General features: G+C 39.6%; 1 protein-coding gene across 2 annotated transcripts in view; it reads left to right on the top strand.

The window, feature by feature from the left end:
- The window catches only part of TENT4B (terminal nucleotidyltransferase 4B), a 60,127-nt gene extending 35,949 nt beyond the window's left edge, over positions 1-24,178 (top strand). The window contains exons 2-12 of one of the 2 annotated variants that reach the window (XM_082607585.1): positions 7,324-7,447; positions 9,156-9,202; positions 10,626-10,746; positions 12,094-12,201; positions 15,036-15,164; positions 15,915-16,128; positions 17,893-18,019; positions 18,125-18,228; positions 18,324-18,511; positions 20,213-20,377; positions 21,535-24,178. In XM_082607585.1, coding sequence (XP_082463711.1) covers positions 7,324-7,447; positions 9,156-9,202; positions 10,626-10,746; positions 12,094-12,201; positions 15,036-15,164; positions 15,915-16,128; positions 17,893-18,019; positions 18,125-18,228; positions 18,324-18,511; positions 20,213-20,377; positions 21,535-21,711 — 1,504 coding nt within the window. In that variant the 3' untranslated portion in view covers positions 21,712-24,178. The remainder of the gene's footprint in view (positions 1-7,323; positions 7,448-9,155; positions 9,203-10,625; positions 10,747-12,093; positions 12,202-15,035; positions 15,165-15,914; positions 16,129-17,892; positions 18,020-18,124; positions 18,229-18,323; positions 18,512-20,212; positions 20,378-21,534) is intronic. The other variant, XM_082607586.1, reaches the window with a different exon arrangement.
- Positions 24,179-24,658: the final 480 nt, after the last annotated feature.

Below are 24,658 nucleotides of genomic sequence, written 5' to 3'. Positions count from 1 at the left end.
CTAGGGGCAGGGAGACCAGTTTGGTTTCCATTTTGGGGAAACAATAACTCAGGGGAGAAAATGCAAGCAGGAAGGCTAGGTTTCGGAAAAAGACAAGGAATTTCATTTTGAATGAGTTTGAGGTGACATATAGGTAGAGGAGTCTAGCCAGCAGCTGGAAATATAGGACGTGTGTGTGTGTGTGTGTGTGTGTGTGTGTGACAATTTCTTTGTAAAAATCAAATTCTAGAGCCTCCTGAAGGTGTCACTCAGACTGCTCTAGGGATTGCCCCAGGGCTTGCTGTTATTCACTTCTCTTGGTGCCTACTTGCATTTGAAAAAAATCAAACAGTACAAAAGGCTATATAAATCCCTATACCTCAGACCTCAGTCCCACCCCCTCCCCGCCAAGAGGAAACCACTGTGAGCAGTTTTTATGTATTCTTCCAGAAATTTGTCTTGCATATACACACACATTTAAGTCCCTAGAAGGGGTGAGTCAGAGAGCAGCAGAAACTTACTACTATACTCACTGCATCATGCATGCAGTAACTTCCCAACTGTGTCATGTGTCAGTTGCTGCGTGCCCCGGTTTGGGGTCCCTCTCTGCTCAAGTCTTCCAGCTGCCTGATGTGTAGCCTTTTGGTCTGCAAAGCTCGATTATTAGAGTAAGTTGAGTCTTTGTCCTTTAAGTGTTAATTTTCTTTAATGATATTTTTCCTTGTTATAAAGATCTTGTTATGAAACTATACAATGGTAATGAACATGTATGCATTTTAAATGATAGACTATATATATCAGTGTATACTTTAGAAAAAGTGAGTCTCTTCCCACCCCTAAATTCACTCACCAGGTTTAATCACCATAAACAGTATGGTATACAGACCGTGTTCTGTGGGGCGAAGCTTTGCGGAAATACACGCACACATGTATTTTTCACATGGAAAATATAAAGAAGGTGACAAGTGACCTGTAATCTCTCCAAACAGATAATGATGATTCCTGTTAGAAAAGCAGACAAACAAATAAACATTAGTGGTTTTTAAAAAATTATAAGATTATACAGAGTGATATGAAATAAAAAACTAAAGTGTCCCTACCTCTCCTGCCATGTCCTGTCCCTACAGCCATCACTGTTAACAGTTCTCCTTCCAGAAAACTTGTAATGCAAATAGAAACATATTGTGACTCTCTCTCTCTCTCTGTGTTTTTATTTTATTTTTTTAAATTTATTTTATTTATTTATTTGGCTGTGCCGGGTCTTAGCTGCGGCGCGCGAGATCTTTGTTGCGGCATGCGGGATCTTAGTTGCGGCATGAGGGATCTCGTTCCCTGACCAGGGATCGAACCTGGTTCCCCTGCATTGGGAGCATGGAGTCTTACCCACCGGACCACCGGGGAAGTCCCTGTGTGTGTCTTTTAATGTACATGAAAGGGATCCTTTCTTTTAAACATAACAAATCTTAGATCTTTCTCTCTCAGCTCATATAGCTCTTCATCATTCTTTTTAATGGGTTATTGGCTATAGTTCAAGGGAAGATCAATGAGTACTCCTGTGATTATTTAACTGGATCCCATTGATGGACATCGAGGCAGTGTCTCAATTATTTAGTATCCTAAATCATGCTGTGGTGAATATCCTTGTTCCCTCATGGAAATATTTCTGAAGGGTGAAAAGAAGGGGATTTGTTTTTAAACAGCTTTACAAAAAACTGCACGTATTTCATGCAGATATCCAACTTGATGAGTTTGGACATATGCATACCCCCCATGAAACCATTACTACAATCAAGGTAATAGATACATCCAGCACCTGCAAAAGTTTCCTTGTGTCCCCTCACTTGTTTTGTGGTAAGAATACAACATGAAATCTACCCTCTTAACAGATTTTTAAGTGCATAACACAGTACTGTTAACTATAGACACTGTGTTGTACAGCATATCTATAGAACTTATTCATCTTGTTTAACTGAAACTTTATACCCATTGAACAACTCCCCACCCACACCCCCATGCCAGCCCCTGGCATCCCCCATTCTGTTCTCTGCTTCTATGAGTTTGTTTTAAATATTGCATATAAGTGGAATCATACAGTATGTGTCTTTCTCTGATTGGCTTATTTTACGTAGCATAATGTCCTTCAGGTTTGTCTTTCTTGCAAATGGCAAGATTTCCTTTTTTAAGGCTGAATAATATGTCATTATAGGTATAGACCATGTTTTCTTTATCTGTTCATCTGTCAATGTACATTTGGGTTGTTTCCATTATCTTGGCTATTGTGAATAATGCTGCAGTAAACATGGGACTGCAGATAAGATACTTTTCCAGGTCCTGATTTTAATGAAATAATGGGATTTTAAAAATGATTTATATAAACATTATTTATCACTAATTAATACAACCACCTCTGGAGAGGTTGTAGTAATTTATATTTTTACACACAGCATGTGAATGCCTTTTCCATATGTCCTTGTCAAAATTGGTTATTATTAGTCTTAAAATTTGGGGGGGGAAGTAATTGACTAATTGAATAGAACTTTGTCCATGCCTTCATGTAAGTCTGAAGTTATAATTAATGAGGACTTCAGTTATGGAAACTGGAAAGCTTGACCTTGATGTGGCAGTGTTCTCAGGCACATTGTAAGCTGGGCAGGTGTCCCTCAGGAAGCAGGGTTAGCCCCTGAACAGATTTTGGCTGAACTGCAGGGGGCAGTGTTGAGCAGAGGGGCCAGCAGTGGGGGATCTGCCTGCCTTGGCCTGGAGGCATCAGGGAGACTGCCATGTTGCCTCTGGTTTTGAGGGTACAGAAGCTCCTAAGAGACTCACACCACCACCCTGGGCAACCCAGCTGAAAGGGTGTGAAGCAGTTCTTCCCTTTGATAGCCAGAGAAACTGAGCCCTTGAGGGCCATTTTGAAAGGCTAACATTTCTCCCTGGTGGAACTTTTCTCAGAGAAGAAGCAATTTTTTTTTTCATGTCTCTGTTTTGACCTAAATTATCTGTGGGGTTGTACTTTTTAAAATACAGAAGCTATTTTTTGTTGATATTTCTTCCTTGTCACTTTAAATTTTTGTATTATCATTAATTTTGAGATTAACGTAAATTTTATCCCAGCAAATTAATTTTGATTCTGTCTTTTGGGGGGGGGGGGTATCCTCTCCAGTTGTATAGTAGCACCTACTTTATCATATTGCTTTTATATTATGTACTTTTCCTTTAAAAACAGGGAGTGGGTGTGCTTTCTTGCTCACTTTATCTTATAAAAAGAAAACATTGATATCCTGATAGAGGTCACTGTATTTTGATCACTCAGGAGTTTGGATCACAGGAGAGTTGTATTTTATAATTTAAGACGAGAAACCGTAAGGCTGCGTATGTAGCATACAGCAATATTTACTAATTAATCATATTGAGTTTTGACCCAGATGTGGGAGAAACTAAAGTTTTCTCTGAGTCGTTGGTTTCAGAGGCATAAAGTTGCATTAATATGTGAGAGCAGACTTGCAAAGTTTCTCTAGTTTCCAGCCTTTATTAGGTCATCATGTCACTCAGAAGTGTGCCAGGAATGTAGTAGTTACTCCAAAAATGGGATTCAGTTCCTTCAGGATTTTTGAAGCCCCTAGATAGACATGGCACCATGCCAGTAAAATTATGCAGTCCACAGGGATAGAGCCCCTCAGAATTATTTTTAAATCTTTACTGGAAATTTATTTCCGAAATATACTAACATTTCTCACTTAGTTCTTTAAGCATTTTACAAGTAGCTAGTTAAATATAGACGAGATATAGGTAGTGATGTTTGTGTTTGGTGTGGGTAAGGAGATGACCCTGGCAGGCTTGAGATGGGTTCTCTTGTTCTTACTGTTCCAGTACATTTTTGTTTTAATAGCCCTCCCTTTTTCCTTTATTCCTCTTTCCCCCTTTCAATATGGCAAATGCAAATCTACAGATAAGCTGTAGAACCATATTTTCCTAAATGGGAAGATGGTTCCATGGATTTTTAAAGTTTAGGGTAGTCTTCATTTAAGGATTTGTCACGTAACACTGTAATATCTTGTCTCCAAATTAATGTGCTAATTAGAAACCTAAAAGCCTAGTGATAAACAGGAATTTTAGAATCTTCTCCACTTTTTACCAAGTTCAGAAATCTCTTATAAGACCTTTGTTTGCTTCATGGTCATCTAGTTTTTTAATTTATACTTGTAGTGACGGGGACCTTACTACCTTGCAAGGCAACCCCTTTCCATTTCCCGAAGCTATCATCATTGGAAAGCACTCCTGTTCATCTGCAACCTGCCTGTGGTGGAACAGTGCGGAGTATATATATTACACATCACAGAACTACTTCAAATGAGTATTTCTTTTCATCATTAGATGGAAACTACCCAGTGCAAGGATCATGTGTGACTAGCCTTTTTCCTTGTAATGCCCTGAACATAGGCACTCAGTAGTGTTCAGAGGATGAATTCTTACTTAGTTTCATATGACTTGAAGATTAACTGGAAGACAGGCTAAATATTTTTTGCCTGTATTTGAATTAGAAAATGTGTAAGTGGGCCTTTGTAGAATAGATAACAGTCAAATTTAGGAGGTTTTTTCCATTGGTTAAAATGGAAGTATTCTACAGTGATGTGCTTTTGAACCACAAATAAACTCTGATACATAGCAAATGATCCAGTTAGATAAGAAGTCCATTTATTTTGTTGTTTATTTGTGGCCCTCATCCCTGCCAAAAGTGCAGAAGAGTAAAGCAAGCTGTAAACTCTGTAATGACTAGTCATTTTAGCTGTTGTCTTTAAGAAGCCAAAGGGGATACCTTAGAGAATGTATTAAAACCTGGGAAGCTTAAAAAAAAAATCAGAAGATCCTAGGGTACCTAGAAGCATACCAAGGAAGACTTGATTCCACCTGCAGAACTCCCTGGAGTTTTAAAATCCAGTTTTCTGTGGTATTGCACAGTGAACAGGCAGAACACTGCTATAAATCATTCCTTACCAAATGGCCCAGGGTTTGAAACTAAGGGGCTGAAAAGGCTCCCTGTTGCCAACCCCTTGGTTGTGCCTGAGGATACTGAGGCCAGAAAGTGCCAGTCGCATTTCAAAAAGAACATAGCTGCCCTCAGGCAGAGCCTGAGTCTGGAACTCAAGTTTTTTTGACTCTGTCTAAAAATAAAACATCAGAAGAGGCAGAAACTGTTGATTGCTTACTCAGCCACATTTTAAATGTTATAGCCAGTGGAGGTTGGGACTTAAGACATTTTTCTTTCCTTTCTTTATAACCATTTTGGATCTCCTGGTGTTTCTAGCTTCCTCTGAATCCTGTACCCGCTCTGGACCTGAATGGGCTTGCCACTGCGGGCACACCCCTCCTTCCAGATTCTGTTACTTCGAGGCTGCACTGCCTACCACTGCCCCCCAGCATGCTCCCCTCTGGCACGTGGCACCCATTGCTATTTAACTAGTGCCCTTCTCCTGGCTTCCCGGTCCATCACAGCTGTGCTAGACTGAGACACCACGAGAACAACCTCACTCCGGCTTACCTCCAGCCACCTGGAGCCTGGCCTCCCACCTTGTCTGCGTCCAACACAAGTTTAGCAGATTTCCTCCCATTTTATATTCAGTTTTCCCTCCTAAAGGTAGCTCTTCACAGTTGCGCCAGCTTGTTAAGGAATGCTATTTTCGTTTTCTTCTATTCTGCAGTAGTAACTGACTACACCCAGCCCCTTAGCCAGCCTAGTTTTTCCTTTCATCTTGTTCATCGATGCCCCCAGCCTCTCAGGCCTCAGCCCTTGCAGGTGTCCTCACTCCTGTCTTTCCATTGCTGGTCATGCCCTGCGACCCAGCCATTGTGTCTGTGTGTGTGGCACTTCTGGAGCCCATTTCTCTCCTTCCACCATCCTCCAGGCCTTCAGCTAGTTCTTCTACAGTTGCAGTAATTTATGAGCCATCCCTCCGCCTCCAGTCTCGTCTCTTTCCCAATCCATTGTTTGCACCACTGCCAGATGAATCTTCTTAAAATGCTCCATTTTTTAAGTCAGTCTTTCCTTGGTCCCTCTCAGAAGCATTTAAATAGTTCCGTTACCACCGGGGAAGGTCTGAACTTCTTAGCTTCTTGTTCAAAGCCTGCTGTCATCAGGTGCTGCCTTCCTCTCAGCTGCTGTTCCTCCCTTTACTCCTCCCTCCGCCACAGGCTGTGCCCTTTGCTCGGTGCTCCCTGAGTGTGCCTCGTACCTCTCGGTCTCTGGAAGTCTTCTTAGCTCCTTCATGGAGCCTTGTCTGCCAGCCATTCTTTTCAGGTCTTTGCTGATATTCGCTGGCTGACCTATTCATTTGACACTTAATTCACTAAGCAAACATTCTGAAAGACACGCTGTTTTGCTCCTGTGAGGAATGGATTACAGAGGGGTTAGAGGGTCATCCCCACTGCCAGGAAGCTTGTCTTTGTCACCTAGATTCTGTATCTTCTTGTGTTCATATCCACTGGATCAGAAGCGTAAAGGCAGAGGCCAGGCCTTACACTTGAAATTTAAGAACTTTCAAAATCACCAGCGCCCAGCGAGTACTCTGCACAGGCAGGTAATACATGTTGTGAGGGCTGTGAGTACACTTCTATTGAGGCTTCTTGGAGTTGGGAATTTCTTGTTTTATTTACTGTGGCATTTTGAGTAAATTTTGTACGTTCCCATTTTAGCATGAATTGTAACTTTAAAATTAAGGTGAGACCAGTCAGGATGGCCATCATCAAAACATCTAGAAACAATCAATGCTGGAGAGGGTGTGGAGAAAAGGGAACCCTCTTGCACTGCTGGTGGGAATGTGAATTGGTACAGCCACTATGGAGAACGGTATGGAGGTTCCTTAAAAAACTACAAATAGAACTACCATATGACCCAGCAATCCCACTACTGGGCATATACCCTGAGGAAACCATAATTCAAAAAGAGACATGTACCAAAATGTTCATAGCAGCCCTATTTACAATAGCCAGGGCATGGAAACAACCTAAGTGTCCATCATCGGATGAATGGATAAAGAAGATGTGGCACATATATACAATGGAGTATTACTCAGCCGTAAAAAGAAACGAAATTGAGCTATTTGTAATGAGGTGGATGGACCTAGAGTCTGTCATACAGAGTGAAGTAAGTCAGAAAGAGAAAAACAAATACTGTATGCTGACACATATATATAAAAAAATTAAATTAAATTAAGGTGAGAAATCTATGCATGTAAAATCATCAGCTGAGTTATCCTGTAGACTTAATCAGGTAAGATTATTGAAGCTAGTGATTGCTCATCAGTCTGGCCCTGCTCATATGAACTTTTCTGCTTTTTTTTTTTTCAGTCTGCATGAAGAAATAAGTGATTTTTATGAATATATGTCTCCAAGACCAGAGGAAGAGAAGATGCGAATGGAGGTGGTGAACAGGATCGAGAGTGTGATTAAGGAGCTCTGGCCCAGTGCTGACGTGAGTACCTGTCTGGGTCGGAGGATGCTTAGGTGGTAACATCCCTGTGTATGTGCATCTGTAGAGTTGTGATCTAATGAAATTTTAAAAGCAAAGAATTTTCTTCAGCCTTTAGAATTTTGGGCTTCCTAATTATTTGCATTGAGTTGGATGACTTACTTAAAACTGTTTCTTTGCAGTACTGAATAGCAGCTACTAACTGCAAACTATTTTTAGGAATCATTACTATAAAGAGAAGAAAGACAAATAAACCCCCCTTGTAGTAGTGGGTTATTTGGATGTGATGTATCAAAACGCTGTTACTATTTTGTTCCAGCCTGTCCGTATGAACATTACATAATTGTGTACAGCTGAATGAAGATGTCAAGTAGGAATTTCTTATGTCATTTGAAATTCATCTTCATAGGCTAATGCGGGCGTGTGTTCTACTTTCCTGAAACTGCTGTTTTCTTCTCTTTTTCTAATCACTCCTTGTCTCCCAGTATAGCTCCCACCCAGTGAACAAAACTTTTGCCCAAGATTTCCTCTGCTTCTTTGTGGTTCTTATTGTTGACGCTCACTTTTTAGGGCTCCTTTGAGGGTCTGTTGTACAATTTTGTGCATTCGAAGAAGTAACTTATTAGAATCCATTACATTGTACATTGTGTTATATAGCTTTTCTTTAGACTCCGTCATGGGCTGGTAAAGGTGAAGCCAGGGAAGTTTTTCTGGTGCAGTTGGCAAAACAAAGAAGCTTCAGATAAGATACTGTAGGTACAGGGAAGAGGGGAGGACACTAATAATATTTTGTTGAGCAGCCACTGTATGCCACGTTGTTTCTCCTGTGTGATCTAGATCGACAGCTTTCACCTGGAGACAAGTTTCTCCCCCACGAGGCATCTGGCAATGTCAGAGACATTTTTTATTATCGTGACTGGTGAGGTTCTCCTGGCATATAATGCGTAGAGGCCAGGGAGGTTGCTAAACACCACATGATGCACAGGACAGCTCCTCAACACAAAGAATTACCTGCCCCGGATGCTGGTACTGCTGAAGCTGAGCAGCCCTGATCTAAATCAGTCCTCCTCCTTCTGAGGTGGGGGATTTTATCCACAGTTTTTTTGCAGATGAGGAGCACGAGGCTGTGATTAGGTTCCTGGGTCCATCTCACCTCAAAAGTTGAACGTTTTCCATTGTTCATCCTTTATTGCAATTACTTGCAGACACATATTTGCCTGAGTCTTCCACTGTTCTCTGTGCTGTGAGATAGGATATGTCCTGATTTTATGCCACAGCATGATGTTATAATGACAGTGCCTGGTGTTCTCTGTGGAGATGGCCTATAGGCTGGCACTTGTCCTGGAACTGAAGTAGCCTGACCCTAATTCAGTCATCTATGAGAAGATTCCTTTTGAGAGAACAAAAGTTAAGGATTTGTGATTATATCTCTAGATTATCAGGGAACATTAGTGACCTGAACATTACTTTCGAAAGGTTTCTATTTAAGTCTACCTATTTGATATTTGATGTTTGAACCTAATAAGTTTAAGCTATATTCCGAATGTCTGCCTATAAGCCACGGGATCCCGCTTCAGAAAGCATGGTGTTAGAAAAAAAGTGCTCTTGTAGTACTAAACATTACCAGTAGAGGGTGGCAAAACCCTGCATTTCTCCATAGCTTGGTGGCTTTTCATCTGATATTTTAATATAACAATTTTTTCTCTTTTAGGTCCAGATATTTGGAAGTTTTAAAACTGGCCTGTATTTACCTACTAGGTTAGTACATTTATGGCACTTTTAAGGGACTGTACATTTTTTTAGAGTGTATGCACTTTGACTGTTGAATGTGTAAGAGTTGAAACAAAGCAGATTTATGAAACAAAAATTCACATACCTGTATTTTATTTGAATTATCTTGAGGTAGAATATCACTGCAGAGAACTGTTCAACCCCATAACTTAACCCACTAACACAGATGTTAATGTAATATTATGGCACGACACCTGATTATGCTCTAGAACTTTGTATTCTCTGGAACACCAGGCCTCTCATTTTTTATTAAGAACTCGTACTATTAGCTTCTGTTCCAGTGTTCTGATTCAGAAAATCAGGGTACAAACTCTTCTCTGGGGGAAGTCTTGGTCTTTTCAGGCCTCTTGTTTGTTTCGGTCTTCTCAAATGAGGGCTGTCTTGGCCGATAGCTGGGGGTGGGGCGTGTGTGTTGTGGGTGACTTGGGGGTTAGTAAGACTTCCTTGAGGAGTGAGCACCCGTTCTGTAAGAATTGAAATGCTGTGGTCTTTACGAAGCAAAAACTCTTACGATGTTTTTGTTTTTACTGTGGTAAGAGCACTCAACCTGAGACTTACCCTTTTAACAAATGTTCAAGTGCACTATAGGCATCCATCATTTTTTTTCATTTGAGTTTGATTCAGTCTACTTTACCCAAACTTAAAATGTGTTAAAGTGGATGGATCCTAGCAATTTCCATTCTTCCCATTGCTGTCTTAGGCCTACAAAAGCCGTAAAATATTCAACTTTGAGTCCATTAATATTTTTCCTTGTTTAGGTTCTGAGCCTCAGCAAAACCTGAGTCACTCTTTCTAATAATTTAATTAAATTTTATGAACAGTACTACATTTACCTAGTTCAGATTTGAAAAGAGCACACACGTAATTACAGTGAAAAGTCTGGATCCCACCTCTCTCCCCCAGTTTCTCTCCTTGGAGGAGCTGCTATTACCAGTTCTTTGCATATCCTTCCAGAGATAGTCTATGCATATAAAAGGAAATGTGTGTTTCTTCCTTTTGTACACAAGTGGTAGCATATAGATACACTGCCTGCATCTTGCTTTTTATACTTAATAATGTAAGTCACAATCAGTTAACCTCATTCACTTGGAAGGTCTTAAGTTTTTTAGTACCAGAAGCCTTTATGAACAGGAAACGTTAACTGGTGTTTTTGAGGTGTTACTTCTTTTAAAATCACCCCGGGAAATGACCAGGAGAAGGAGGAGTTTGTTAAAATCACCAGTTTCCACTTCCTCTCTAAAAACAGTCCTCACCAACACATTTAGTCTTCATTGGGCGGGGTGAGAAATAGAGTTCCATTGTACTAACCTGCTATCTGTAGCTTGAATGAGTTAAAGTAAGTACAGTTTCTCACTTCTTGAAACAACTCTTGTGTGTGCTCCGTGTTCAGTGACATCGATCTTGTGGTGTTTGGGAAGTGGGAGAACCTACCCCTCTGGACCCTGGAAGAAGCTCTTCGGAAGCATAAGGTTGCAGATGAGGATTCGGTGAAAGTTCTAGACAAAGCAACTGTAAGTTCTTCAACATTTCATCTTAAACTCTCTAGGTTACTTATGCATGAAACTTGTAAAATTAAAATTTAATTTTGGTGAGCACCTCAGATTGTGAGTGCATTATTCCTTCCTTTTGTTAATGATCACAGTGCTGTACATAAAAAGTTGTGTTTGTGAGACAAGTGAATTATTCTGGTTGTACATTTCTTTAAAAAGTATTATTCAATTTATCATACATAATACTGTAGAGATTTTTTAATATAAAAACGTAAGTAAAAATGTGGATATCTGATAAAGTTTATAGTTGCACAGCTGTTACTTTTCTGTCATATTTTGTATCCTTGAAGAATTGTGTTAATTGAAATTTTGTAAATCAAGTCATATTTTAACTAACAGAATGGACATTAAAGAATTTTCACAGAAGCTCACTTTAGAAATAAATATGTCTATTTTATTTTTTATTTTTATTTTTTTTTTGTTTTTGTGGTATGCGGGCCTCTCACTGTTGTGGCCTCCCCCGTTGCGGAGCACAGGCTCCGGATGCGCAGGCCCAGCGGCCATGGCTCACGGGCCCAGCCGCTCCGCGGCATATGGGATCCTCCCAGACCGGGGCACGAACCCGTATCCCCTGCATCGGCAGGCGGACTCTCAACCACTGCGCCACCAGGGAGGCCCAAATATGTCTATTTTAGAAGTTTGGATTTTTGCATATTAGGTTTTATTAGAGCAAAACAACTTGTATTGTTTTTTATTAAAAGCTGTTAATTTGGATATCCAGTTCTGTACACAAAGTTTGCTGGCCTGAGTTTTCTAATGCATGGTAGAAATAGAGCTTTTTTTTTTTTTTTTTTTTTTAAGAATTCCTGATATCGCATATAAATCATCCTATCATTGTTCATTTGAGAATCATTCTTACATTTTAAGTTCTCTTGTTAGGTTGTTTTTTGGGCTGTTTGCAAAACTGACCAAAAAGGCCAGTGACTTACTGTGTGTGACTTAAGAATCTAGCAGTTTTCTTACTGGAAACAGTTTGGTGCTGTGGGCTGATATTCATAATTCTTGATTTTCTTGAGTTGGAAACTGTTCTCCAAAGTATATTAATGTTGAGAAAGTTTTTGTTACCTGATTTAAAAACTCTCAGTTAGTAGAAATTACAAAATATATTGCATGAGGTTACATGCTAAATATGTAATGTAAAATATCTAGAAGGCCAAGTCAACTATGGTATGGAGTGTTCACAATACTCAGTGTTTTTTTATGTCCTCATGAGGAGGTCAAGACCTCAAGTCTGATAACCTTCCATCCCCTGATTTTGTCATTTAATTTCGTTAAAGTATTTAAATTTTACCTGTCTTCTCTTTCTAGGTACCTATTATTAAATTAACAGATTCTTTTACTGAAGTGAAAGTTGATATCAGCTTTAATGTACAGAATGGTGTGAGAGCAGCTGACCTCATCAAAGATTTTACCAAGGTCAGAGAATTTATAGTGTTTATTCAGTGAAAATATTAGAAATGGAGTTGTGTTTTGAGATTCTGTTGTGGTGGTGTTCTGATATACTTGGCTAAACTATTTTTATATGTGTATCGCTGACAAATGCTTCTTTTCCGTGCAGTGGTTTTACTTTCCTTGAATCTGCTTGTAATAATCAGTAATTTATAATGTGACCTCAAGTAAGAATTAAGGGTTGAGGAATCTTTTGAAGAACTTCTCTCCAAGAGTTCAGATTAAGACCCTCTCTAGGGAGCCTTTTCTAGATTTTAATCCCCAAGTCACCTGTAAGATAGGTCCTGCAGGTGTCCTTATCTTATCTTGAAGTGGTTTAAGTCTGTTTCTGCTTATTCTGTTTTCTTCCCAGATAGGGCAGAATTTGTCAGCATCATCTTCAGAACATTTCACATGCTTAAACCCATCAGCTTTTTTCTCCCAAAACTAAAACTGTGAACTGCTTTGGCTTATGTAGAATATCATTCCTCTCCATTCACAATGTTTTTTTTTCTTTAATAAATTTATTTATTTTATTCTTTTATTTAATTTTTGGCTACATTGGGTCTTCGCTGCTGCACGCGGCTGCTGAGAGCGGGGGCTACTCTTCGTCGCAGTGTGCGGGCTTCTCACTGCAGTGGCTTCTCTTTTTGCGGAGCACAGGCCCTAGAGCATGCGGGCTTCAGTAGTTGTGTCGCATGGGCTCAGTAGTTGCAGCACGCGGGCTCTAGAGCGCAGGCTCAGTAGTTGTGGCGCACGGGCTTAGTTGCTCTGCGGCATGTGGGATCTTCCTGGACCAGGGCTCGAACCTGTGTCCCCTGCATTGGCAGGCGGATTCTTAACCACTGCGCCACCAGGGAAGCCCCCACGATGTTTTTTTTTTTTTTAGCAGCTCTTCAGGTTCACCTTTTTCTTTTCATGTCAGAAAAAATGTTAACTCCCCTGTGGTAAACATTATATTCTTGTATAAATGAGCAGAGTATAGAAAAGCAGAAAAAGAAAAGAAATATTATCTGTAATCCCACTCTTTTGGAGGTATTGGGTGTGTATAAAGTTTCCTTTTACCAGAAAGAAACTTTTTTAAAAATTGAGAATAATACGTATGATAAAAAATCTTACCAGTATAAAAGGGTAGTGAAAAGTGAGTCACCCTTATACCTTATATGCTTAGATCAGCTTCATAGGATGTGCCTTCATTGGCTTTTTTTCTTTGCTTTTTATCCTCTTCTTGAAATTTTTAACAAAAGGAATATAGAACACTATATAAAGATGTCTAATACTTTTTTTCTAACTTAATATTTTGGTGCGTTTTTCTCTATCAGCACAGTCAGGGTTCCTTCATTCTTTTCACTGACTACATGGTTGTCCCTTGTCAGGATTATTGTGCTTTGTGTAGCACTTCCCTGGTGTTGCTTCCAGTGGTTTTTTCTGTTACAAAAAGTGCTTGGTGGACATCCTGCCATGCCTACATCTTTCTTTACACTAATAAATTGTAGGAAGATTCCCGGAAGTGGAATTTCTGGGTCAGAGGGTATATGCAGAAAAAATTCTGTTGGAAATTTGCCTAGTTGGTTTTTTGTTTTTGTTTTTTTTTTGCGGTACGCGGGCCCCTCACTGTTGTGGCCTCTCCCGTTGCGGAGCACAGGCTCCGGACGCACAGGCTCAGCGGCCATGGCTCACGGGCCCAGCCGCTCCGCGGCATGTGGGATCCTCCCGGACCAGGGCATGAACCTGTGTTCCCTGCATCGGCAGGCGGACTCTCAACCACTGCGCCACCAGGGAAGCCCGCCTAGTTGTTCTTTAAAGAGACTATATTTCTGAGTTCAACTGTAGTGTTTAAAAATGATTATTTCTCCATATTTTTGTTGTTTCTCATGCTTGCTTACTTGGACATGATTTGCAAAAGTATAAACTTTTTTCTTTCTTATGGAAGCAGTTTGTTTTCATTGTAAGTGTCAAGAAAAGAGTGGAAATCACTAGTAATTCTACCACCCCTAGGTAATGGCTGTTGACTTCTTTCTTGATGTTTGTGCCTGCTTTGCTCCCCTCAGCGTCCCTAGCCTAGGGCCTGGCTTGTGGAGAGTACTTCATGAGTGTGTGCCTGAGTGAAAGACAGGCTCACACTGTCCATATTTGCCAGCATGGATGTTCTCACCCTTTGTAAAGCACAGAAGGTGTGTCTGTGTGTTCACCTGCCAGCATGGAGAACAGCAGGCAGGATGGCTCCTGCTTCTGGGCTCTGCAGAGTCATCTGAAGGACCCTGGTCTGCCTATGGAGTGCCACCTACAAGAAGTGATTCTTTAAAATCCCACTGATTTAGTGCTTTAAGAGATGGGAATGCCCTGGCGGTCCAGTGGTTAGGACTCTGCGCTTTCACTACATGGGGCCTGGATTCGATCCCTGGTCGGGGAACTAAGATCCTGCAAGCTGGGAGGTGTGGCCAAAAAAAAAAAAAAAAAAGAATTGAGACATTGTCCTATACTGTTTCTGTTACCTATTTACAATTGAATATTATTCAGTAATAGTCATAAATCAGTGTCACAAAATATGTATTGCTAGCGTTTCTGTCCTGTAGTGAGTGCTTGGGTGCTGTCATTTACGTCTACATGTTTTAGATTTTAGATGTGAGGAGACAATCCTTAATTACTTATAGCTTACTTTTTTATAGCTTGTTTTTAAAATAGAAAATTAAGTATATTACATATGTCCACCAAAGTTTGTAATGTAAGGACCAGTTTATACTTAGAGACCATATATGCTGTTAATGCTTAGAGCTATTATTGATGTAGGAATTCATTTAAAATACAATTTTCTTTTCCAGAAATATCCTGTATTACCATACTTGGTTTTAGTATTGAAACAGTTCTTATTACAGAGGGACCTTAATGAAGTATTTACAGGTGGAATTGGTTCTTATAGTCTCTTTTTAATGGCAGTGAGTTTCCTTCAGGTAAGTTATACCATACTAGTGTACACTAAACATTTTTTAAATAAATCAGTTGGGAATCATTTTGGAAAAAATTTAAATCAAGCTCTAATTAGAGTGTCTCCCTTGATTACTTATGACTTTTCCCTTTAAACTAGGTACCTTTTTATAATTTAGCAAATAAGTATTTTAAAATCCCTAGGGAAGAATATTTTAAAAATTTTTTAATCCCGTGTGCTCTAGTATTTTTGAGACTTTTCACTGCAAATTTTAGCATGCAGAAGTATGGTGTGGTTTCCACAGGTGTAAATAGTAACACAAATGCCAAAATTAAGAATGTCTTCTCAGCAACTACTCTTGTAAGTTTAGCTGGAATTGAGATTTGCTGTCTGGTTAAGATGAGTTAGAAGTCTTGATCTCATCAGTGAGCGTATTTATGTGGCGCAGTGTTGCCAACTGTGTGACTCTGCTGGTGAGTCAGAATGACTTCCCTGATGTTGGACCAAGCCCGCGCTCTCAGCATCCTGGGGCAGCTGTAAAATTCAGCCTTATAAATTGTCCCCCACCAGGTCCCCCCACACCCATGGGGCTTTAATTTAGGTTGTCTATAACAGAAGTACTATTATGATTAGCCTGCTCTAACTCCATGACCTATTGGCTGCTATACTAAACCAAAATTATAATAATACTGTTTATAGAAGTTAGAATGTCATTTATTATCCTCACCTTGAATTTAGAGAAAGTCCAATATAATTCTTTTTCTTCTCATTTTAGTTACATCCCAGGGAAGATGCTTGCATCCCCAATACAAACTATGGTGTTCTCTTAATAGAATTTTTTGAATTATATGGACGACACTTCAATTATTTAAAGACTGGCATCCGGATAAAGGATGGTGGTTCCTATGTGGCCAAAGATGAAGTACAGAAAAATATGCTAGATGGCTACAGACCATCCATGCTTTATATTGAAGATCCTTTACAACCAGGTATTGAATTTAGGTAAATTTATGGACATTCAAAGAAAAAGCATTGGGAATTCCCTGGCGGTCCAGTGGTTAGGACTCACTCTGCGCTTTCACTGCTGAGGGCCTGGGTTCAATCCCTGGTCGGGGGAAGTGAGATCCTGCAAGCCTCGCAGTGCGGCCAAAAAAAGAAAGAGGAAGCAAGGGTCATTGTCAGTCATCATATTGTACCTTAAACTCTCTTCAGATGAAAAATTAAGCATTAACTTGTAATTGTAGTCATTTTTTTCCTATATATATATATATATTTTTTTTTTTTTTTTTTTTTTTTTTGCGGTACGTGGGCCTCTCAGTGTTGTGGCCTCTCCCGTTGCGGAGCACAGGCTCCAGACGCGCAGGCTCAGCGGCCATGGCTCACGGGCCCAGCCGCTCCACGGCATGTGGGATCTTCCCGGACTGGGGCACGAACCCATGTCCCCTGCATCGGCAGGGGTACTCTCAACCACTGCGCCACCAGGGAAGCCCTCAAAATATTTTATAAGCAAACACATGAACATAAACACACACACACAGCAGAAAAACACATTGCATACTTCCAAATGAGTTGAGTTGGGAGTAGAATCCATTCGATTCTTAAAGGCAAAGGAGAATGGGTACTAACTACATGGGTGGGTTTGTGCATCTCCAGTTTGGTGCCATGTTTCTTCTTTCTTGCGTCCTCACTGCTCCTGATTCTAACCAGTTGTCAGCCGGTGCTTTAAGTGAGGATTTTGAGGTCCTTAGAGGGAGTGAGCACGCTCATATGTCTCAGAATTCATGAGGGAAAGGGTACCAAGAGATAGTTTAGTTTCCCTTTGGACCCCTTCTTACCTCTTTAATTTTGCATAGTCTCCCTGTGTTTTTTCCAGCTTTATGTTGGCTTAAAAGTGAGCAGAAAATGAATTCCTCCTGTGCTTTCATGATGCTGTGTTTGCTTGCTTGTATCCTAGTTTTTCTGGGCAATATTTTTTCCTGATATAATTGTAGAATATTTAGATTCCGTGTTATCGGACTTCAATGGAAATGCTTTTAGTCATTTGCTTTAACGTATTGGCCTTGAAAATGAGTAAGGAAAGGGAGTTAAGAGATAGAGTAGTTGCCTAGGAGCCCTTCTGTGGCTTGATGAGCCATCTTAGAAACATTAATAGTTCTGTGTGGTGACTCCCCTGGCGGTCCAGTGGTTAAGACTCCACGCTTCCAATGTAGCGGGCTCAGGTTCGATCCCTGGTCGGGGAATTAGGATTCCATATGCCGTGCAGTGCGGCCAATTAAAAAAAAAAAAAAGTTCTGTGTTGATTCATTGAGGAAATGTTCACTGGGAACCTGCCCTACATAAAGGACACAAAGGTTTTTTCAGCAAGATGGTCCTTGCTTTTTAGGAGCTCATAATTTAGTGAAGGAGACGTCTATATACCTACCAAGCAAAAGATAAGTATTTATAATTTAGCTTGGTTTCCCTCTTAGGGAAAAACAGGCAGTTACTTCTTTTATTCGCATGACTGTGTTTGGGATAGTCCTGTTGGGTCAGAAGACATTTAGGCAATTTATATGCCACAAGAACATACTTATGTGTGATGCACACGTTTATAGAGCCTGGGGAGCTGTGGGACCGACTGACAGCTCAGGTTCTGAGTGCCGCTCCAGCAGGATAGTGAGTGCCCTTGCCCTCCCAGAAGAGGGCTCACAAACATTTAGTTCATCTTAAGCCACGGTAAGTTTTAATATCTTATGTATATATTTCTTTTAAAGGTAATGATGTTGGAAGGAGTTCATATGGGGCCATGCAAGTGAAACAGGCCTTTGATTATGCCTACGTTGTTCTGAGTCATGCTGTATCGCCAATAGCAAAGTACTATCCCAACAACGAAACGGAGAGGTAAAAGTTTAACTAAAATCAGCCCATTGGGTCAAAATTGGTTGTGGCTTCTTATCTTCAAATTAATGTACCTCCCCTCTTTTTTTTTTTTTTAAACACTTGCAGCATATTAGGTAGAATAATTAGAGTAACAGATGAAGTTGCCACATATAGAGACTGGATATCAAAGCAGTGGGGCTTGCAGAATAGGCCTGAGCCTTCATGCAATGGTAAGAGTTTTTCATCGATTGAGTATTCGAGGCTTTTCTGTGTTGTGTGTGCTTAATGGGAAGAAACGTTTTCCAATCTTTTGCCACTCTTTCAGGAAATGGTGTTACCTTGATAGTAGATACTCAGCAGTTAGATAAATGTAATAATAATCTATCTGAAGAAAATGAAGCCCTTGGAAAATGTAGAATCAAAACTTCGGAATCTGTTAGTAAACACTCTTCAAACTCTTCATCAGGTCCAGTGTCTTCCTCTTCCGCTACACAGTCCAGCTCTAGTGACGTCGTAAGTATGAAGACATCGTTTTCTAAACCTAGACCCTTAGCAGTTCTGTCGGGGGTATAACTCTATCTAGAGAGCCAAGGCTAGCTCATTTTCTTATTTGTTCCTGGGAAATTTTAATAACTTTATGATTGTACTTTTTCTCAACATTGTGTTCAGATTTTCAAGCATACAGCCCAAAGTGAAAGGATTTTAGTGAACATCCATATACACCACCACTAGCTTCTACCATTGACATTTTATTGGCTTATCACAGAGCTGTCCATTCATTCACCAGTTCATCTTATTCTCTGACACATTTCACAGTATTGCAGACATTAGCACACTTCCCACAAAGTACTGCTCTGTGCTCATCGTCAACCCACAGTTCAGTGTTTGTCCAAGTGTTTCTTTTGATATAAAATTAATGTATAAGGAAATCTTAATTATACATTTACTAAATTTTAACAAATGCATACACATGTGGAACCCCAAATCCTAACAAGATACAGACTATTACCATCACCCCAAAGAGTTCCCTCATGATGTTTTCAAGTAAATTCCCAATCTTACCCTCAGAGGTAACCACCGTTACGATTTTCTAATACCATACATCAGTTTTGTCTGTTTCAAAATTTTATATAAATGGGATATATGCTCTCTTGTTCACCATTTAGAAATGTACAACTTAAGTGGGGTATTTTTTAGCATATTTATAATATTGTGCAGCTATACCACTATCTAATTCCAGGACATTTCCATCACCCCAAAAACAAACCTATTAGCAGTCCCTAATTTCTTCTCTCCCCCTGTGCCCTGGAAATCCCTAATCTACTTTCTGTCTTATCCTGAGTTTACTTAAAATCAAGATCTATTAATAAAACGGGCTTTATTGGCTTCATTAAGTGTATAACATTAAATAATCTGAATATGGAAGAGGCATAGTTTTCTGTTGTCGACGATGACCATTTATCGTAATGGACTCATAAAGGCTCACATGCAGGATCTACCTGTGGGCAGTTCTGGTTCCTAGAGCAGAGCTGTGGAGGACAGGATGCTGAGCTAGATGTCACAGACACAGAGGGGTGAAAGCAGACATGGCCTCGAGAGGGAGCCTTAGGGACTGAGAGTATGTGTCTCTGAAATGCTGGGCAGAGTGTGAGGGGAAGGGTAGACCTGAGGAGAGAGTAGCAGTCATGGCCCCAGCAGCCCAGAAGCAGGTGGGCTCAGACCAGTGTCTCTGGGAAGTCTGATCCGCTCGGTGTGTTTGGGGGAGGGAGCACTGATTTGTCATCGCAGACTCTGAGAGACCGAGCTTTGTAAAGTGACTGTTCTGTATTTGGTTGAAGACATTGAATCAGGGACTGGGACCTAGGTGCTCACTCTTTATCATGCTCCTTCAACTATACCATGGTTCATTTTCTGTAAATAAAAATGCACATAAACTTGGACCTCTGTGAGCTCCTTCAAGGCCGATTAACAAGGTCAGGCGTGGGCAGTGGATTTAACAATGAACAGAAACCCTCTGATAGAATAAGCCACTTTAAATGTTTAGAAGAAAACTTAAGCAGTTAATTTTATAAATTCCTCAGTGTGCTTCCTTTAACTCCCAAATATTTATTAGACTTAGTCCAGAGAGTGCTTAGCTGAAGTTCTTTTCCTTTCTTAATATTGAATGTCTAAATTATTACTGTGTCACATTATAACTCATGTGACTTGTGTTAGGATTCCGATGCGACACCGTGCAAAACCCCGAAACAGCTGCTCTGCCGCCCGTCCACTGGGAACCGGGTAGGGTCGCAGGATGTGTCCTTGGAGTCCTCTCAGGCAGGCGGGAAAATGCAGAGCGCCCAGACCACTAACATATCCAACAGCACCAACAAATCCCAGGTGTGTGGAATTTGTGTTTTTGATTGTTAATATTCCGTATAGAATATTTAGAGTTTTGTACATGCATATACATATATACATATGTATTCATACATATTATGGGTTTAAAGAAAGCTCTAGGTTAAAAAACAAACATATTTTGTTCTGAGAGGTGCCAAAGCATGACAGTGCTTCTAGTAACAGGATGTCCTGAGGATCTTTGTGAGACACCATTGTAACATAAACCTTTGTGGGACTCTAGCACCTGGTCCTTATAAGATGTCCCAGCCAACCCACCTTATTACAGATTCAACATAAAAAAAATTGCTTCAAGTTATAAAAAGTTTCAGCTGTACTTGAAGTAAACTCACGTGAACTTTTTGCATGATCTCATTGCAGTGTTGTGCACATCTGGGAATAATATATCCTTTTTTATTTTAAAATTCAATACCTAGTTGCCTGTGTTGAAATGATCAGACAGCAGTCAGCCATGGTCAGCTGATTAGCTTTAGCTTTGACTTAGAAAGGCCACAGACACTCTACTGTAAGTTTTTCAGTTGCCTGAAATTTTATTCATCATGAGTAATGAATCAAAATGAGGGGAAGAAGTCATTTCGTACTAGACTCTGGCCTAAGGCCATCACACCCTCTCCCAGTACATCAGGGACCCTGGGGAAGGCCCCTTGGCAGTACAGATTGACTGTTAATGTCAGTCACCTCATGTGTGACGTGACTCGCAGAATCCACTTTACTTATAGACATGTGCACCAAACACAGACTCGTTTAGAAATGGCAATTAAAGTGACACGTGATAGCAGGAAAGGAGTGGCCAGCTGTGATGACCCCTGACCTGGCAACACACCTGCATGTCTGACAGCTTCTTCCAGTAATGCCATTTGTTACGTGGTGTATTGGTTGATAGGCTCCTTAAGAAAAGCCTTACATTCCATATACTCTGTTAAAAAGACAGGGCTTCTTCTTAACAGAAGAAGTGGTCTATGTTTTTTGATATTTAAAAGTTTTAGAGCCCGAGGGAGTTAACCCCTGTAGCATCGTTTTCTGCCTGCTAGATAAGTCAGCATATTCCTAGTTACGAAAGCTCCCCGAGGTAGGTCTTAGCCGGTGCTCTGTGGAATCTGCAATACTGATGTCTTTTTGACCGCTTTCCTTCTCTGCAGCATGGATCAGCAAGGCTCTTTCGTTCTTCCAGCAAAGGCTTCCAAGGTACAACCCAAACAAGCCATGGTTCCTTGATGACAAACAAACAACATCAAGGCAAATCAAATAATCAGTATTACCATGGCAAAAAGAGGAAACACAAGAGGGACGCCCCCCTCTCAGACCTTTGTAGATAGTCGGCGTTGTACGATGGACTGTCTTCTGTGTGCAATGATCTCATGCTCAGGACAGTTGGATAGGGACTCCTGGGAAACATTCGGGAGCGAGCCTTACACTGTTCAGACGTTGATTTAGCAACTGCGTTTTTTCCCAGCTCGCCACGGAATGGATCATGAAGACTGACAACTGCAAAAACAAAAAGCAAGCAAAAAAGGGGAAAAAAAAAAGGCTGCTCATTTGATAAGTCATATGCTATAACAGGGTCATTTTAAGATTTAAAGCTTGAATGTAAAATAAATCTATTTCTCATTGGCTTTATGCAGAGTTATAGGGAATAGTATTCAGTGTGGGTAGGGTGATAGAAACAAGAAACAATTTCAGAGGATGGGGTGGGGAAGGAAAACAGGTATCTTATAGGAAGTCCAGATTTCAAAGGGGAAAGTGATCTGTGCATGTTTTTTTTTTTTAATATTTTTGCATATATTTACCATTTTATTGTGTGTATATATAGATGACCATATAGGAAATTGATATTTGTAATAGTGGATTTGTTAATACTTTTTACATAACATTACTGTTTAAATTGTAAACAGATTTTTCTCAGGATTAGTTTGAAAAATAATCTGAATTGTCATCTTAACATCCATCTATAGGGAAGTGATTAGTTCTATTACTCAATTTGTTTCCTCAACATTCAAATGACTTAATAGAACCCTTGTGACCTGCTGCAAAAATTTTCCTCTCTAAAGAAAAGATTATGGTGGCAAATGACGTTTATTTTATTTTGTAAAAAAAAAAAAAAAAAAAAAAAAAATGTACTATGTACTTTTGTGTAAACACTGAAAAATCTCTAGTCATCTCTAAGAATTAACTTGCAACTGTTTTCTATAGTGCTGTCGTCTTGGGCAATGGGCAATTACATGACTTTGTGTTTGTTTCCTTTGCAGTCTTTTTTTTTTTTCTTCTTCTTCCTAATAGGAAAAAAAAAAAGGCCACCCACGTCTGGTCCCATTCCTGTTGCAGTGAAACCTCGAGTTCCACAGACGTTGCATGCTGGCTCCTCTAACCCTGTGTGCTGCGTGTGCTTATTTTTCTCATCTCTGATTCTTTTTTAAATTCATGCTTAACTACTGTGGGAGAGAATAACTGTAAACAGCTTTAATTAAATCATACTTATAAAAAACTATTTTCTTATACTCCACTTTATGCTTTTGGTATTGTTGATCTTTAAAAATTAAATGGTCTTTGATAATGGATCTATTTTGTATTGCCTTATTAAGACCAAATACTTCTTGTCATCCCATTCTTTATCCTCTCCTTTCATGGAATTGTTATCTTTAATTAAAACTTTTTTAAACATTGGCTTGTTTCAATCATACTGTAAATTTTGGTTGTGGTCAGTTTTGAGTGCAAATGAGATGTATAATTCTGTTATTCATCACATGTTGAGTTTGGAACTCGGTTGGGAGTATTTAATAGAATGTAAGTGATATTTCTGAAAATGCTTTCTTTCAAGGTGAACGCTCTTACGTTTAGCATCACTATGTCTGGCTCTGTTAATTACAGCCATTTCTGAGATGAGGTTCTTTTATAAATATATACCTATAAAGTACTATTGGCTTTTAGGAATTTCTTTTATATATGTTTATGAAATACTGAAGACCAATCAGACCATTAATGGACACTTAGTGCAACTTTTTATAAAGAAAATAATGCTAAAATAAGACCAAAACTGATGTCATCACTGAAATTAACAGTTTCCAGTAAGTTCGTATTTTAATTCGCAACAAAAAAATGTGTTCCAAAACTGGAAGTTCATAATACTTGTGTAAACCGTGGAAGATTTTAAATGTGATGTTATTTTGACAATGTTTTAAATTTTAGAGTCACATTTTATTCTGATCACAATTTTTATCAAGATGTTGAGCTTCTGTTTTTTGAAACTAGTTTGTCATAACATATTGTGCGTAATCACAGTATTTATTTTCTAGGACTATTGTGAATGTGTAGACTTATGTTTACTGCTAAGGGAACAATTATTTATAAAATAATATTAAATCCAGTATTAGCTGCCTATTTCAGACACTTAATACTTGCAGAGATCCATGTTACATTTACCACACTGAAGTTTTTTTTAAAGAATCACCCTCATTGTTGAAAGTAAATGTACTCTTAGGGTGCAGATATTAGTGTTTCAATAAGCATGTGATTATATTAAGGTGGTGGTAGCGGGAAGATAATCTTGATTCCATTGGGAATCTTAGGTTTTCGTAAATTTATTGGGAAAATAGTTTTTCCTGTACTGCTGACGTTTCTTTTTGGTAAACAGTATCTTTCTAAAAGAAAAGCATGAAGGAGAAATTGAGGTGTGTACATTTCCTCAAATGACCAGCATTGTATTCGTGAATACTGTGTATCTTGCAATGAACGGTGTGGAAGCTGTTCATTTTTCAACCTGAAGTAAAATACTTTCAAGAACTTTTAGTTTGCCTGCTCATTTGTTTTGTACATTTCATCTCTGTATTTGACTCCTGTCTTTTTTCTTTTCTGAGTTTAAATACTTTCTATAAAGATTTTGTGAATATGTCAGAAATGTGCCATTTAAATATTATAGTCCATCCATATCCATGAGTCATAACCTTCCTTTGCTAGTACTTGTAGAATGGGGTTTTACAAATCCTGCCTCACTGTGGTGACATTTCCCTGGCAGTGGCGTATGTGTACCTGGTTGGTGTGGAAGCTCCTTAAAAAGTCATAATAAACTTTTCAAAATACTGGTTTTTAGAGGTGCTGATGGGTCAAAGAGGTGTCAGCACAAAACCTGAGTGGTTATGCTTTGATGATAAAGGTAAATGCATTTTTTCTTCCATTTTTAAGGTGTCCGTGGAGGTGCCCAGTTTTTAGTGTCTTTGATGTGTTTGGAGATGTTGCGCGTGGCTTGCAAATCTAGCTCTGATCTGTGGG

Source organism: Mesoplodon mirus (assembly GCF_964341445.2).
Source record: "Mesoplodon mirus genome assembly, chromosome: 19".
Lineage (NCBI taxonomy): Eukaryota > Metazoa > Chordata > Mammalia > Artiodactyla > Ziphiidae > Mesoplodon > Mesoplodon mirus.
Note: the sequence above shows the minus strand (reverse complement) of the source record. Positions and strands in the feature narration are given on the sequence as shown.